At 38.6% G+C, this 16413-nt stretch overlaps 2 protein-coding genes across 2 annotated transcripts in view; both read left to right on the forward strand.

Annotated features, from left to right (window-relative positions):
* Nucleotides 1-13825, forward strand: part of LOC140940613 (low-density lipoprotein receptor-related protein 6-like) — a 36254-nt gene extending 22429 nt beyond the window's left edge. Inside the window, exons 5-15 of the mRNA XM_073389607.1 lie at nucleotides 704-832; nucleotides 1279-1479; nucleotides 2868-3063; nucleotides 4070-4461; nucleotides 5289-5411; nucleotides 5849-6239; nucleotides 7061-7446; nucleotides 8250-8378; nucleotides 10572-10971; nucleotides 12707-12888; nucleotides 13482-13825. Of these exons, the coding sequence (XP_073245708.1) occupies nucleotides 704-832; nucleotides 1279-1479; nucleotides 2868-3063; nucleotides 4070-4461; nucleotides 5289-5411; nucleotides 5849-6239; nucleotides 7061-7446; nucleotides 8250-8378; nucleotides 10572-10971; nucleotides 12707-12888; nucleotides 13482-13825 (2873 nt within the window). The remainder of the gene's footprint in view (nucleotides 1-703; nucleotides 833-1278; nucleotides 1480-2867; nucleotides 3064-4069; nucleotides 4462-5288; nucleotides 5412-5848; nucleotides 6240-7060; nucleotides 7447-8249; nucleotides 8379-10571; nucleotides 10972-12706; nucleotides 12889-13481) is intronic.
* The window catches only part of LOC140941648 (uncharacterized), a 563750-nt gene that overhangs the window by 62317 nt on the left and 485020 nt on the right, over nucleotides 1-16413 (forward strand). Inside the window, exons 7-8 of the mRNA XM_073390668.1 lie at nucleotides 15330-15449; nucleotides 15656-15772. Coding sequence (XP_073246769.1) covers nucleotides 15330-15449; nucleotides 15656-15772 — 237 coding nt within the window. The remainder of the gene's footprint in view (nucleotides 1-15329; nucleotides 15450-15655; nucleotides 15773-16413) is intronic.

A 16413-nucleotide genomic window follows, 5' to 3' on the forward strand; every position in this document is an offset into this window, starting at 1 on the left:
TATTAGGGTGATTTCAGCACAGAATTGACTTAAAACAGTCATACTCTCGTGACATACATGTAGCCTCTTAATTTAACCAGTAAACCAATTTCTATTTGTTTGGCAGATGAGACTAGATGTCCGAAAATTTGCAAACATATATTGACAATGGTAATTTTATGAAAAAAATTGATGGACTGCAAGGGTTGTGGTCCAGGTACATTTTCCATTGATACGTAGATTTTACTTTGTTATTCAAACAGCCATAAAGTCGCACTATTAGGAGTGGAAAACCTCCCCCTACTCTCATCTCTGAGTATGAGTGTGAAAAGCAATGATGATGATGATGATGCTAATCATAATTTGGCCTCTATGGCAGAGATGTAAGGGAATGTGGGTAGTAGTAATAATAATGATACTTTAATCACCCTAATTTTCCTTTAGGGTGTTTTCAGGGATAATGAAACAAATATTTAAATGAAACATCAAATGGTTAAAAATTCCAATTCGATGGAGGCAAACCAGTTGGCTGTTTTACAAGCGTGGCCAAGAATTTGAACTTTGGACTACCAAGAACAAATCCAGCTAGGGGTCAGAGCGGGACTTGAGCTTGGGGCCTCCGAATTACAACTCCAGATCGGAGAGCTCTAACCACTCATCCACGGATTCATAAAGGTTTGGAATTTTACCATTTTGAGATAACTACTCTGCCTACTTATTACAGGTGATAACCCATGCAATTCAAGTACCAATGGAGGATGCAGCCATTTATGTTTATTGAACAGGAATGGTCATTTATGTGCCTGCCCAACTGGGGTAAAGCTTCTTCAAGATGCCAGAACATGTGAGCAAGGTAAGAATTGTTTTAAGCTAGCCAATCATTTGGATATTGCAGCTTGTTTGGTTATCATATTACCACGACAGCTTGAAATGCAGGTACATTTTTCAGGTGAGGAAGCACTTACTGGTAGTATCCTACAGGTAATCACCCTCTTTGATTTTCAAAGAAGTGAAGAAGAGAACTCTAGCTGTTGTATTCCCTGCCTACTAATTACATATACGCAGCAACCTGAAAACTTATTGATAACCCTGATTTGCTCTAAGAGCACGACAACTTTGCAGTTAGTTTTTTTTTTCTTTTGTGACAATATAAAGTGCTCCAGCTTTTTTGTTTGCTGCTACTGTCAACTAAAACCACACCTCTGAAGATGAAGGAAAAACTCACAAATTTCAGTTTTAATAGGTGAAAGGGTTCCTACATAAACTTCCAGTACTTCATTTAGATTCATTTTGTTACAGGTCCTGTACACTTCCTATTATTGGCACGTAAAGTGGATATACGGCGTATTTCACTTGACACACCTGACCTCACTGATGTTGTTGTGCTAGTTTCTGGTCTACGACATGCAGTTGCCATTGATTTTGATCCAGTGGATAAATTTGTCTATTGGAGCGATGATGAAAAGCTTGAAATTAAGAAATCCAAAATGAATGGAACAGGTATTCTGCACATTACTTTCTCATTGTGTGGTCTTTTATATATAATACGCATTTCGTCACAGATCAAACTTGATGAAAAGATTCCAGTATAATATGATTTTGTAAGTAGTATACAATGTGAGTGGTTCAGTGCTCCAAGCTGTCACCTTTTTGGTTGCCATGACAAGTTGAAAAAGTTTGAGTGACTAAAACTGCAACAAAAGTTACCAATTTGGCAACCGGTGTTTGCAGTCATGAGCGATCCCCTTTTAGTAAATAGATAATAATAAATATGAAACTTATTTTGTGCATATATACAGTAAAAATATTTACATATGTGCATTACAAACAAACAATAAGAATAAGTCAATTAAAAGCTATCTTAAAAAAGTAAGTCAATTAAAAGCATTTTGAGATAGATATTAGCGACAAAAAATCAGGACGTTTCGACCTCTCCGAGGTCATTTTCAAGTGTATAAAAGTTCTCTAAATTAGCATAAATAAGTTAAAAACAAGTTATAATAGATAAAAATGTGGTGAACGCTAAAATGTGATAAAATATGTAAAAATGTAAAAAGTGCTAAAAATATTTATAAAGTCAAAAAACAATGGAATAAAACAATGTTAACAAGAACTACTCTAAACAAATAATTTGGCGCGAATTGAATCGCACTGTTTGTTAAGCGTCAATTCGCGCCAAATTATTGGTTTAGAGTAGTTCTTGTTAACATTGTTTTATTTCCATTGTTTTTTGACTTTATAAATATTTTTAGCACTTTTTGCATTTTTACATATTTTATCACATTTTAGCGTTCACCACATTTTTATCTATTATAACTTTTTTTTAACTTATTTATGCTAATTTAGAGAACTTTTATACACTTGAAAATGACCTCGGAGAGGTCGAAACGTCCTGATTTTTTATCGCTAATATTTATCTCAAAATCGATTTCTAAGAAACTACTTATTACAATTAAAAGCAGTCTTAAAAAATAAATATATAAATAAGTCAATTAACAGATATCTTTGAATGTTTCTGTTCTCCGCTCCCAAACTGTTCCACAGTTTAGGAGCTGCCGAATGAAAGGCTCAGTCACCAAGTGTAGGTGCAATGGCACCGTCCGTTGGCTGGTACCAACAAAGTCGCATTCCTACATGTAGTTAGTTCCTACATGTGTAATCTTTTTAAAGGTAGGGTGGTCAAATCATGGGATTTTACTCTCAAAAGGTTAAATCATGGTAAAAAAATGAAAATAAAAATAATGATAATAATAATAATAAAAGAAAAATGAAAAACAATATGAATGCAATATAATCATTTCAATGTAAGTATTATAATGTACTCAGAGAGTAGTCAGGTGAAGACTGTGAGCCAGTGAAATCATACTCGTTTGTTTACCTCTTCCTAGATGTTCAGGTAATAGTGAATGCTGATGTCAGACATCCTGATGGTCTTGCCGTTGACTGGGTGGCACGAAACTTATACTGGACTGACACAGGCACAGATCGAATTGAAGTCAGCAGGCTTAATGGATCATCAAGAAAGTCCCTTATCTCTAAAGACCTAGATGAACCAAGGGCAATAACACTGTACCCTTCTCATGGGTGAGTTTTGTCAGTCTTACCGTAACTAGGATGATGGTACTGTAGAGGTACATACAATTCAGAATTTTGAGAGGAGCGCTTCTCAAATTTGGGTGCCCAATTCTTTACCAAGAGAGTCAAAATGTGATGTGTGGTCTGAATAATTATCTGTAATTATTATATACTACTTATTAATGACCGAACAGACAGGGTGAATAAGTTATTTACTATATGGCCTGTTTAGCGCTATTTTTTGAAATGAATACAATAAAAAACACCGCAAGTAATTTTCAACATCCACGCATTGAGAGGTCATTCAAGGTCATGTTCACTGAACTGAAATGAACCTGGTAATATGATTGAAATTACAGGACACAGTTTCTTTGACAATGAGAATTTTGGACCTGAGCCTGCCATCAATTAACAACCATTAACTGATCAGCAGATAACTTTAAAAGAGTATCACCTCAATGAGTCTTACACTTGAGCCCACAATACAGTCATGTGACAGCAGATAGCCTTTTTTGACAGCTGTCAATTGACCATAATATGGATGTCCACTATCAAGTTTTGTGTTTAAAAACACAGATTTTGTGTATGCCTTGGACACCTAGCTACATGCAGTAATGCCCAGTCATTACAAGAACATCTTGGCTTAGCAGCCAATAATTAATTAAAGTGTGTATTGTGGCATATTTTATTGTACTGTACATGTAGGTATACTATTGTAGCCGTATAATAAATGTAATTTATAAGGGTTCAAGCAGCACCGACCAAGGTCACTTCCCTAGAAAGCAAAAGGAAAGTAAAACCAAAAAAAAAAAACTTTCTTGCTGTTCAATTCCAGCTTTCTAATTGGATACCTGGCAACTTGAAATCTTAGTGGTGGCCGTGCAATTTGATCTGCCATGCTCTGATGTCGACATCTACCATTGAATCATACTGTTTAAGGATGTTTGCGTTTTTTTTTTAAGGTAGGAAAGAAAATCTATACATCTTCTTGTACTGAGAATTGTTTCTTTTCTAGCCACATGTACTGGACTGATTGGGGAAAACATCCAAAGATTGAACGAGCAGAACTGGATGGTAGTCATCGTATTACTTTGGTAAACACATCGGTGGCTTGGCCTAATGGCATTACCATTGATTTCCACGAACAAAAACTCTACTGGGTTGATGCCAAGTTGGACAAAATTGAAATCATGAATCTTGATGGAAGTAATCGTAGGGTAATTCTTGATCATAAACTGCCACATGTGTTTGGATTTACTGTGTTAGGAGATCGGTTGTTTTGGACAGACTGGCAAAGACGTGCCATTGAGAGTGTCAACAAAAAGACTGGCGACAATAGAAAGGTGATCATTGACAGTCTACCTGATTTGATGGGATTGAAGGCTGTCGATCTTAGCCTCTCTCATGGTAAAATAATGTTATTTGTTTTGATTACGTTAAAATTGATAATTTTATGTGTTCAACTCTTGTCAATGACCTGTCTTTGTTGGATGTAATAGAAGCCTAGAAGGTTGTAATAGTGTCTGGCAGTGTCCACCTCTAGTGTCCCTCTCTATGCCACTCTTAGCTGAAACCAAGGACTGTTGTCTTGGCCTTGCCTTGTCAGAGTGTGGTTAAAGTGTTGTGATTAAGGTGTTTAAAGGTGTTTAAAGTGCATTTGTATCTTCATCTGTACAAACAAGAAGGGAATTTGACCAAGAGGAGAGTTTGTTTTGGGTGTACACATTTTTGAACATTTACACATTGAGTATTAGAAGACTTGCTTATGAGCTTCTCTATCAGAAGCTCATCCGACTTCCTTGTTGCTACAACCTCGGACAAAACTTGTGGAGGCATGGATGTACCACAGAAATACCAATTTTTTTATCTGGGCAAAAATGGCCATTTTCCCCCTTCCCTTATCCAATTTTGTTTATGGTAACACAAGATTTTACAGTGTATACACATTGGTTTTTAGACCAAAACGACATTGGATAGGGGGTGGGGAGGGTGCCTACTTTTTTCCTGTTTAGAAAAGATAAAGGATGGTTCAAAAATTAGAAAATTGATGCTACTGTGTCAAGAGTTTTGTAGTGGCAAATTCGTCTTTTTTCAGTTGAGGTTATGTTGTTAACTTGGTCTTAAATTGATCAATATATCTGTTGGCGTGGTTACATTGTTTGTATCATTATTCCTGAAGAGCTCCATAGAGGAAGGGGATGTGCTGTGATAACGAAATTGTGCTGTTGTTTTAGGCTCAAATCCCTGCCAGCATAACAATGGAGGTTGTAGTCATCTGTGTCTGTACAGGCCATCAGGAGTAAAGTGTGAATGCCCTAATGGAATGGAGCTGCTTGCTGACAAGAAAAACTGTATATGTAAGTAAATACCTGGGCATCTAGACTGATAGTGGTGTGCTGACCTTTGATAACTTTTATTGTGTCAGCATGCGGAGTGTCCATTTTGTAAATTAAATCTGGATCTGCTTAAGGCTTGTCTCACTGTAAACATTGTGTAAAGAGATTATCATTATTAATTTAATGAAATTAATGATAAATACTTGCTAGTCACAATGAAGCTATGACCATTTACAGTGCCTATAGGAAGGTAACAGGCTATGGCTCATAGATGTTGCAATATCATTGACACCAACTTCAGAACAATTTTTAATCTGGACATTTCCCTTTCATAAGTGGGACGGCATAACAGGATCCATGAAGACATTAGGCTTTCCCTTCCTTTGAATTTATCTTAAACTAGTAAGGGTAACGCTTTAATCATTAAACATCAACAATGCAACTGCTTTTTTTTTCAGTGCCAGAAGCATTTCTGTTGTTTTCAAATCCTAAAGATATCAGGAGACTCTCTCTTGACACCAATAATGATACAGTGATTTCATTGGTTGGTGTCAAAGAGGCAAATGCTCTAGACTTCAATGTACAGGAGATGCAAATCTACTGGACAGATACATCCCTCAAGTCTATAAACAGAGCTTTCCCCAATGGAAGCCAAATTGAGCCCTTGATTGTTGTGGACTTGCCTCACCCTGATGGTTTGGCTGTGGACTGGATAGCCCAAAACCTGTACTGGACAGACTCTAAACACCAAAGAATAGAGGTGGCAAGACTTAATGGACAGCACAGGAAGATATTGATTTGGAGGGACTTGTGGGAGCCACGTGAACTTACTGTTAACCCAGTTTCAGGGTAAGCAGGCAATTGACGATTGAAATTATTTTGTTTATCCGTCCATCACAAAGTTACATGTATGTTAATAACTTGTGTGAGATGTATTTACATGTACACATCATATGCCAGGTTCATGGCTTCAACTAGTTTGAAATGAACTGCCTATTTTACGTGTACTATTTTACATACAGGTCTAGGTGTAGTGCTATGGGTGCTAGAATGTTCAGTTGGTTTTTTCCTTTGACCTAAATGGCAAATGCTTGCTGATAATGTCAGTTGAGGTGGTTCGGATTTGCAGGTGGAATTGCCTTAACTGATTCATAAGGGACAAAACATTACATTGATATTCTTAACTAATCTCTTACGTCATGGGTTGATATAATGTCATGGTTCATGGAGAGAATTTTTGTCAAAATTGTAACGACTTCCTCAGTCTAATTACTGAATGATGCAAGAGCTTACCCTTAGGCCCAGTTCAGACGTCGCTCCACTCATGTGCCGAAACTAACTGATGAATTAAGTACCGCAAAAGAGCGGCGTCTGAATCAATTTGGTACGGCAGTTTTAGTTTGGTGCGGCAAAAGCGTTAAGTTCGACAGAGTCCGTCGAATTTTTGTTGAACTCAACTTAGGTTCGACACACGGTACGCCGTCTGAATCAGATGTCGCGCCAGTGTCGCTCCAAAGTCGAACTTGTTCAGTTACGTTCGGCACATGAAAAGTACGGCGTCCGAACCAGGCCTTACTCTGCACTGAAGAACCACTTTGCTGATGCGCCACCCCACCACTACGTCATTTTATATGTTTCTTTATGACTGATCAATCTTATTTGTGCAATAGACATATGTACTGGGCAAATGGTGGTAGGGAGCCAACAATAGAAAGAGCAGACTTGGATGGCTCCAACAGACACACCGTGATTGTCAATGTCACACGTCCAACTGGCTTGACAATTGACTATTCATTGGGGCTCATTTTCTGGGTTGATATTGAGAACCAGGTTATTGAGTGTGCAAACTTAAATGGAACAAACCGTCGAATAGTTGTGTCAGGTCTTCCCATGCCTTTTGCCTTAACACAGTACAAGGATTATATTTACTGGACTGACCATAAGCTTAACTCAATCTATCGTGCCAACAAGACAAATGGATTGGACCAGACAAGAATCAAATCCCACACTGATGACATCATGGATATTCTTGTGTTTCATAGCAGTAGGCAAGAAGGTTTGTGTATAATCATTATTTTGATACTGTTATCCCTACACTGTTGTCTCTATATATTTCCTGTGGTACTGAATTTGTAGGACAACATGACCATTATTTTAACCTGATGTATGTATGTAGATAGGAAAGGTACAAATGAATTTACGGTTGAAGAGAGGTTTGAAGTTTAGTACGTGTACATGTAGGCAACTTAATTCAGCAAGGGTCGTCCTCAACCTACTCTTAAGTAGCAGTAATCACAGATTAATAAAGTGCACGTGAGATTCCTCATGCTTGCAGATAATGCATGGTTTGGCAATTGGGAATGTGTGTGATGGAAATTGCAAGCAGCTCTGCATTGCAATAAATTTACAGCCTTAAATACACATAGTTAATAGCATGCGTACGTAGATGCATTAAAAAAAGTGATAATACTTCAAAATTAAAAGACTACGGAGTATGCACAAGGAAAAATTGATGTAATTGAATTTCCTCAAAAGCTCCTGTACTAGGACTGGATCTCGCATCAAGTATTGCACTGTTACGTGTAAATGAAAAGAAATTTTATGATGTGTTCACAGGGCAATCACGTGAAGATAATGCACGTTTAACTTGTTTTTATTCAGGAATTCATTTGTACACTTTTTGCTATTTTCTTTTGATGATGTTTCCAAAGGACTTAAAAGGCGTTTTATGCCTTAATCGCACCTTAGACAACCTCTCTGTAAGCCACAGTTAAAACAAAAAAGAAAAAGAAGTTGTTTCCAGGTTATTTTGGACCTTGTTTGGTGAGCTTTGCCTAACATGTGTGCCTGTTTATTTAGGATGGAATTCCTGTGCCAGGCATAATGGTGGATGCAGCCACCTTTGCCTGGCTAAACCAGGCAAACGAATGGTATGTTCCTGCTCAACTCACTACACCCTGTCGTCAACAGACAATAACACTTGCAGTGGTTAGTATTCTCCAACGTGAAACAGTTTGTTACTGACAATTACATGTAAAGGGAATCCCTGTTTCTAAAGCTCTGAGTTGCCCAACTCTCCAAACCGATACTGTCTTCCTGCCCAACTCACGGCTTAACTGAGAGAAGACCAATAACATCATTTCATTTCATTTCATTTCATTTAGTTTTTCCGTTCCCTTATAAATATTACAAGACAATCATTATTGCTTGAGTCAGAGAAAGTTTACAATACGCAATAAAATACAGTCAAGATCATTACAGCATGTACATTTGAATAAGTTTTTCACAAAAAGAAGGAAAAATGAAGAAGGAAAGGACAGGGGCACGTCTAGGGTCAACTAATATTGTGCCCCCGGAATAACGTAATACACCACGTAACAGCGCGACCTTATTGACCCGTCAGGTCAATATCCAGAGTTAATTACCATCAACTGACATGATACAACTCACTTTGACTCTGAAGATGCCTATTGCATACATGTAGGTTGTCAAAACGTCTGTTACTGTCAACAACAGTCCTGTTGAGGACTATGCAAAACCTGACGATCATGCTCCTCTTACTTACAAAAATGACTCCTGGGTTAAGACCTTTCACATTAATACTGACCTGACTTCCCTGCACCTCACTACAGTGTGTTGCCCAGTATCCGGAGACTTCAGTTTAACATTGAAATAGCTTACCTTTGTTAGACACAAGAGCTCTGAAATTTGGCCCAGAGAAAATCTATTTAGTCCTTACTGTGACGAAAGACAGTTTAACTTTTTTGCCTTTGTTTCCATCGCGAAATTAATATTTTTGCAGAGCTCCTATGTTGCCCAGTATCCGTACAGCTGGCCCAGTATCCGGACACAACAATAACAACGTAATTGTACATAAATTTCGACAGGCAAGCCGCTTATAAGCTTCTCTTGCAGTTGCAAAGTAATCTGGCAATCGATGCCAAAAATATAACCTAGCATCGTGAAAAAAAACCTAACAAATGACTGGGGTATGGTGGGGAACGCGAGCGGCTGTTAGATGGTATAATTCGTACTTCCTTGTCTAACATTTGTCTAGGAACTTTTTCACTGATTTAAGGAAGGCATCCTTGGACACGCCGAAGCCGAGGTTTGCTAGCTCAATTAGCCAATCTGCAAACGACCTTTTTTTCTAAAATTTTTATTAAGAAAAAAAGAAAAGCTTGGGGAAGGGACCTCAATGCGACGGTCAAAGATCACTCTCCTATTTAGTCTGACCTGCAGTGTTGATTTCTTCATGCACAGTCCCTACAGACCCTACAATAAGCCTGCTTTTCTAGCACTAATTCCTCCTTCTTTTTACATCTCTTGATCCCTTTGTGACATTTTTCAGTCCGTTGCAACCCCTTTCTAGCAGTCACAACTGGGGAAATTATGAGAATTCCAGGTTCAACTCCGATGCTTTCGCTTATATATAGAAAATGCAGTCACGCGAAACAAGCGGCGCACACGAAATCAAGTCGCTTCCGAATGAGTGAAGAAAATTTACGTACGGAGTTGGGTAGAATTACATTTTACGACTATATCATATATCCTAAGCTTTAGTTATAGTTATAGATATGAAATAAATCTTATCCGGATAATGTACACAGCTAATTCATCGATTCTGTACTGCAAAGAAAAAACTGTTAGTGGACGTCTCTGGGCTCCGTTATTCCAAACAAATCGAATTTCAAGAAGAATTAATAAACTTTCTGAGAACCTGACTTCTTTAAGTATCTTCAATTTATTATAAAACCGTTTCTTTGAAAATATCACATATTACCCTACCCTTTTTTGAGCAGCACTAATTTTACTGCGCAGTAAACAGCGTAAATATTAGGCATGAAAAGTTTATGCAGCTGAACAGAAAGGCGTCTTCTGCGACTGTTTCGCAAGCTTTCAATTCGCCAAAACCTTCGTCTTAAAGCTGAAATGTTCAGCTTTCATTCGAAATACTTCGTTTACCGATAACTGAAAAGGGCGCCTCAAAAATTGATTTTTTTGTTTTAAGTGTCCGGATACTGGTACCGTCCGGATACTGGGCAACATACTGTACGATATCTGTAAATTTTTTTCATCCCAATTTTTCAAACTACTGCATGTAGAAATGTAATGAACGTCACTGTTATCCCTGTGATGGCAGGATCAAACTCTTACAATCCTTCTCGTATTTTTTTACAGCTCCTCGAGTATTCATGCTCTTCAGCACCACAACTGACATTCGGAGAATCCTATTCAACTCATCAGACAACCTAGAAGTCGTTTTACCTGTGCGTGGTCTGACGGATGTTCGTGCCATTGATTATGATGTCAATAGTCACCTCATCTACTGGATTGACAGTGCAGTAAAAGAAATAAGACGCTCTTTTCAAAATGGTAGCAATGCTAAGACGATAGCCCTTGGAGAAGATTCCTCGCCTTACGATCTGGCTATTGACTCATACGGACAACAGCTGTATTGGACAGACAGTGTGAAAAACAGCATTAACGTTTATAGCTTAAGAAAAGAGGTGTCTATGGGTGTTGTCTTTCATGAGAGAGATGTTCACCCACGATCTATTGTGCTTTATCCAGAGATGGGGTGAGTGAATTCTTTTTAATTCTGTTTGATTTATTTTATTTTCAGTGATTAGTAACCCCCTCAGCAATGGGCTATGGCATTTAATATCCGTACCGTATCCCTGAGGAAAACTGGGGACTACTCGTAGTCTACCCTAAAGATTAAATTTTTTTAAAAATAGAATTGTATTCACCCTTGAAGACTTCCAAAATATACGGGTCGGCGGTCCTACCCATGAAGAATATTGGTCTACCCCCTGAAGATTTTTGGGAAAATTATAGCTTCGCCTTCAACGAATTCCGTGTATTTTTACTTTACTTCTGAAGAAATCCTCAATTTTTACAACGCACCCCTGAAGAATGCCATTGGTCCTCAACCTGGGGGGAATAGCCTTGTGTTTGATGGTTGGCTAGCACAGTGATACCGCGTCATCGTGTCCATCTTAGGGCCATAAAAAGGTAGTTTCCTCTCAGAAACGTCCGCGCCTGTAGAATATGGTAGTAACAACGGGGGGACGTAATGTAAGAAGGACTTTCGTCTGGGACAGTTCCTTTGTATTTTAAATTTTCAGACTTATTATTGCTTGTGAATCTCTTATCCATTTTTGCAATATTTTAGCGGGTGAAAAATTGGGCAACTTGGTAGAAATTTTCAACGCACGGTGGGGTTTGCGTCGTAAATATGTGGAAAATTTATTGTCTTAATGGTTAAAGCCCTTAACCCTTTAAACCCCAAGATCAAAATTTGAATTCTCATTTGTTGCCCCTATTCATTTCCTACAGAAGAAGTGGGGAGAAGTTGATAAAATATCAAGCAAATGTAATTGTCATGACCACTTTGTTTTACAAAGCATTGATATTACATGGATAAATTTGATGCTGATCGCTCTTAGGGCTAAAGAGTGAAAGGGAGTGCTGTTGGTGGGACTATAAGGATTTCATGTAACATGCACTAAATAATGTTATACATATACGAGCTCTGTTGTTGGCATTCCCAAAGATCTCAAACCTTTTGTGGTCGCTTATGCAAACAGGGTCACCCAACGAGAATATAGTTCAAAACCACATAAACATAGTATTGTTAAACGTATTTTAGTATTTAAACGGTAGATATAGGCATATTTTTATCCCCCCAAGTTTTTCATCTGTTCGGATTTCCTAGCTGAAAGTCTAGTGATCCGAAAATTATAGGGATCAAAACTTACCTTTTCGAAAATTTCAGCCAAAAAAAAGGCTCCCGAAAATTCTAGGTGACCTTTTTAGGGTAAAAATCCGTTAAAAATGGGCAATTATACCATTTTTTAGATTTCGAAAATCCTAGGAGAGGCAGGCAAGCAAGAAACTTTACGACAAAATAATGTTCCGAAAATTCTAGATCTCAAATCGTCTTCCGAACAGATATTAACGTTGACAGATATTGAAATTGACGTTGGGTGCCCCTGATGCAAGTAAGGTTTAGCCTCTTTGTAGATGGAATCTCTTTGGTTAGATTGCAGAATACCCGGCCTACTAAATATCTAACTTAAAAAAAGCAGCTCCCGCGGTGCCACAGTCGTTCGATTTGTATAATAATTTGTGATATCGACTGCGGGACTGCGGGAACACTCGTTTTACTTCGGCATAATACAACACGACTGCCGGACTGCGGAAGTAGTTTTTCAAGTAAGACATTTAGAGGGCCGGGTATTCTGCAATCGCTATTTCCTTCCACGTAAACCTCTAAAAGCGTTATTCTAATCAGTTGTAACCCTTTTCAGACAAATGTTCTTTACCAATGAAAAACCGGAGAAGAAATCCATCGTGCGTACAACAATGGCTGGTGTGGACAAGACACTCTTCAGCGCGGCATCCCCAGGGGATTTGGCAGTGGACAAGGCGAGAAACAGACTTTACTGGACAGACACTACTATGAAAAGGATTGAGTACGCCGATCTCACAGGTACGGGTTCGCCATTAAATGCATTATATGATTGCCACTCTTGTGTATGTTGCATATTTTGTCAAAACAAACAAACAAAAACAAATTAGTCAGTTAAAGCTTAGATTAGAACCAGTGACAATAAACTAAGTATCCATTGGTTGGCAAGAATAAAACGTTTTCGTACAGAAACGTGTGAAATTTCTTGTTGTGGTCAAAAGCGAAGCAAGAAGAAAAATGCACGTTTATTTGAAATATTTCAGAAGTGGTTTTCTTCTTTTCAAAAGGCCAATTTTCTGTTGCTAGTGCTCTTTAAAAGAGGTTTTCCCCTTCGTCTCCTTTATCAACGTAGTCTGCGTTCAATTGCGAAAAAAAAATTAACATGTTGACAAGGTCATTTTTTGGCGACCATTTTCTTAACGTAATACATGAAAGTAGATCGTGATTAAAATAAGGGCTTAGGGAACTGCACCCTCTTCTTCTTATTTTCAGCCCTCTTCTCTTGATGTCGATGAGAACTTTACGCGAGTTTAAAGTGAACGCCAACAACAAGAGTTACAGTTAAAGAACTATACTAGTACTTGAATTGTGTCTTCAGTAATTAACACATGTAGCTCACAGTCGAATAAAATACCTTACAGGAATGAACCGGGCCACACTGATTGAGACGAATGTGTTACAGCCTGTTGGCTTAGCAGTCCATGGAAGTTATGTGTACTGGATAGATCGTGAGTCCCGCAATGTCATGAAAATCAGGGAGGATGACCGTCGTGGCCGAACAGTGCAAGCAGCTATTGATGATTTATCTGACATGATTGTCGTTGATACACTGAAAACATCAGGTGTGAAAGTTCTTTCATTTTACACTTCTTCTTTATGGCGATTTTTTATAATTCAAGTGGTTATAAATAAGGATTGTATTGTAGTATTTGCTGGTCAGTATGTAGGGTGGCTTTGAGGGCTTATACGGCGTACAGGACGACGACAACGACGGCGTAAAGAAAAACTTAGGTTTAATATGCCAAACAACCACTTTGCTCGGATCACTTCGTTTGGTGCATTTTTCCCGCCCTCTGTACAACTGGGCCGTTAGATTTATACATGCAATGCGATGTAGGTATGGGGGGATTAATCAGACGATGCGAAGTATTCCTTTCCCTTTGCGAACTTTGTTGCAGCACCTACAAACAAACTATAGGAAAATACGCCAACATTTGGCTTGAGTGCGGTGTTAAGGTTAAACGACCGGAAATTCACGTTATGAGGGGCTGTGTCACGGCAGTCCAGTTCATTTTGTTTAATTTTGCCAATTACTCGCCCTCAATCGCTATGGAACTGAAAGTAAGCAAAGAAATTACATGTAAATGACAAAATCAGAGACGCGAGACAAACATGTATGTCTCCTGAGCATTATTCTTGAAGTTGCAAGCAGCAGGGATCATCTTTGAAAACTGCTAGGCTGAACAGTTTTCAAAGGTCCTAATTTCAATCCGTTTCAATCTTCTTCAGTTTTGCCCATCCGTGACATCTGTTGTTTCTGTTATGTTATTTTAACCTTCCTTTAACGTTTTAAGCGGTTATTTTTATGTTTCTCTTAATTTAACGGGCGTTTTGTAATTTCCTAATTTGGCTGAATTTCGTGACACAGCTCCTTTAAGCAAAGACGTTTTTGAGCGACGCACGTCAACCGGAAGCTAGCGGTCTTTTTTCATCTTTGGTAGGTCATTTGGCCAAATTTTTGGACAAATTGTCTTTATAATGGTAAAGACACTTAGAAACAAAAGTTTGGTGGCGTCAAGGTGCTTTAAAATGAAAAAAGACCTCACTCGCGTTAGTCTGCTACACAGCCGTTTTTAGTGTCGTCACGCAACGCTCCTCCCCACTAAGCGTTGCGTGACGAAATGGGGACATGTGGGGGAAGTTTCCTTGTTACAATCAACGCCCGATAACTCGAAACTTCAAGGGAAATCGAAAGAGGTTCGAGTTAGCGGGAATTCGAAGCAAATAACCGGAAATAAGAAAATGGGGAATGAATGCAAGTAACATACACAGTTCAAAACTTGATTGATAGGCAGTGCTGGACACTGTATTTAAACTGGACTGACTGTCTGGTGTCAACGTGGGATTTGACCTGGCATATTTATTACTATTTAGTTTCGTACCCCACGGCGTGTGCGGCACTCCTCGGATAAAATTGCCAACAAAAAGTTCGTTACAACATACGCTACAACTACAAACGCGCGCCCAGAATTTGAATAAAAAAACTATTGCGTGATAACGGGATGTAAAGGAATTTGCGTGCGTGCCTGCAGGAAGTTGCAAGTTCGTTTCGCTTGTTCAAGCTTTCCAGATCGGGTTTGCAAATGATAAAATTAAGTACCAATATTTCGTATATGAACTGGAGCCAAGTTTTTGGTGGTCGCGATGAAGGGTGTAATGGTTGTTCCGTTTGGTTTTTGTAGTTCACCGCCCTTGTTTCATGAAGCCTTGTTCTCATATCTGCTCTGTTGGTGTGCATGGACATGCTCAGTGTTCTTGTCCCATGGATATGATTCTTGCTGAAAAAAATTCTACTTGCAGAGGTTAGTTGTCTTATCACTACTATGAGTGACAAAATTAAAAAAGTGAAATGATTTACAATAAAGAAAGGAGCACTATTAATTTTACTGTTTGTAACTAAGTGGGCAGTGTACATGTATATTTCAATGATTTAGCAACTGCCTTTTAAGACAATGAAAAGTTGCTGCCAAAATGTATGAAATTTATCAAGAAAATTATTCTTTAACAGCTCCGAAGACGTGCAGACCTGAGCAATTTACTTGTTCCAACGGACAATGCATCCCTCAAGGCTGGATCTGTGATGACAGCGAGGACTGCAATGATGGTTCCGACGAACAAAACTGCAGTAAGTCCCTTTCCTAAGATTATCTACATGGGATGATTTATTTGTGGGAGTACCCTTAATCTACTGTATTTTGCAGACTCCTGCGGGATCCCCGCTATTTTCGTAGTAGTGGTGTTCGCTTTATTGCAATTTCGTCGTACCGAATGTATTTTGTGGGAATTTTTTACCCTTGTGTTCGCTTAGTTAATATGGTTTGGTTTAACTGGTGCGTTATGCTGTAACTCGCCTAAAATGGCTCCCACGAATTATGTTGCGTGTGTTATTCATCTAACATAGTATTATGACGTCGACAGTAGCTTTTTAAAAGAAGTAAAATATATCAAAAAACTAGTAAAAACCAGAAGGTAGGGAGTACAGGCGAGATCCATCGCTCTTGCTTCTACTCTGCGTTTCGTCGATTTCACGCGATAGAAAGTCAAAACGCGCGTAATTGAATTATGAGTGACAGACAGTCCAAACCCGCTTGATTGTATTGCGTTCTATGCTTTCCATTTGTTCTTAGTGAAAGTCCAAAGGAACGCTGGCTGCGTATTTGCCGCGCATTCGTAATGGCAACTTGGAGATAAGGATTGCGGGCTCCTCTTCTCACCCGCAGTAAAATTTTATTTTTGGTAAGATTCTCAGACCGGAATGTTGACTAT

The sequence above is a fragment of the Porites lutea genome, chromosome 6 (assembly GCF_958299795.1).
Source record: "Porites lutea chromosome 6, jaPorLute2.1, whole genome shotgun sequence".
NCBI lineage: Eukaryota > Metazoa > Cnidaria > Anthozoa > Scleractinia > Poritidae > Porites > Porites lutea.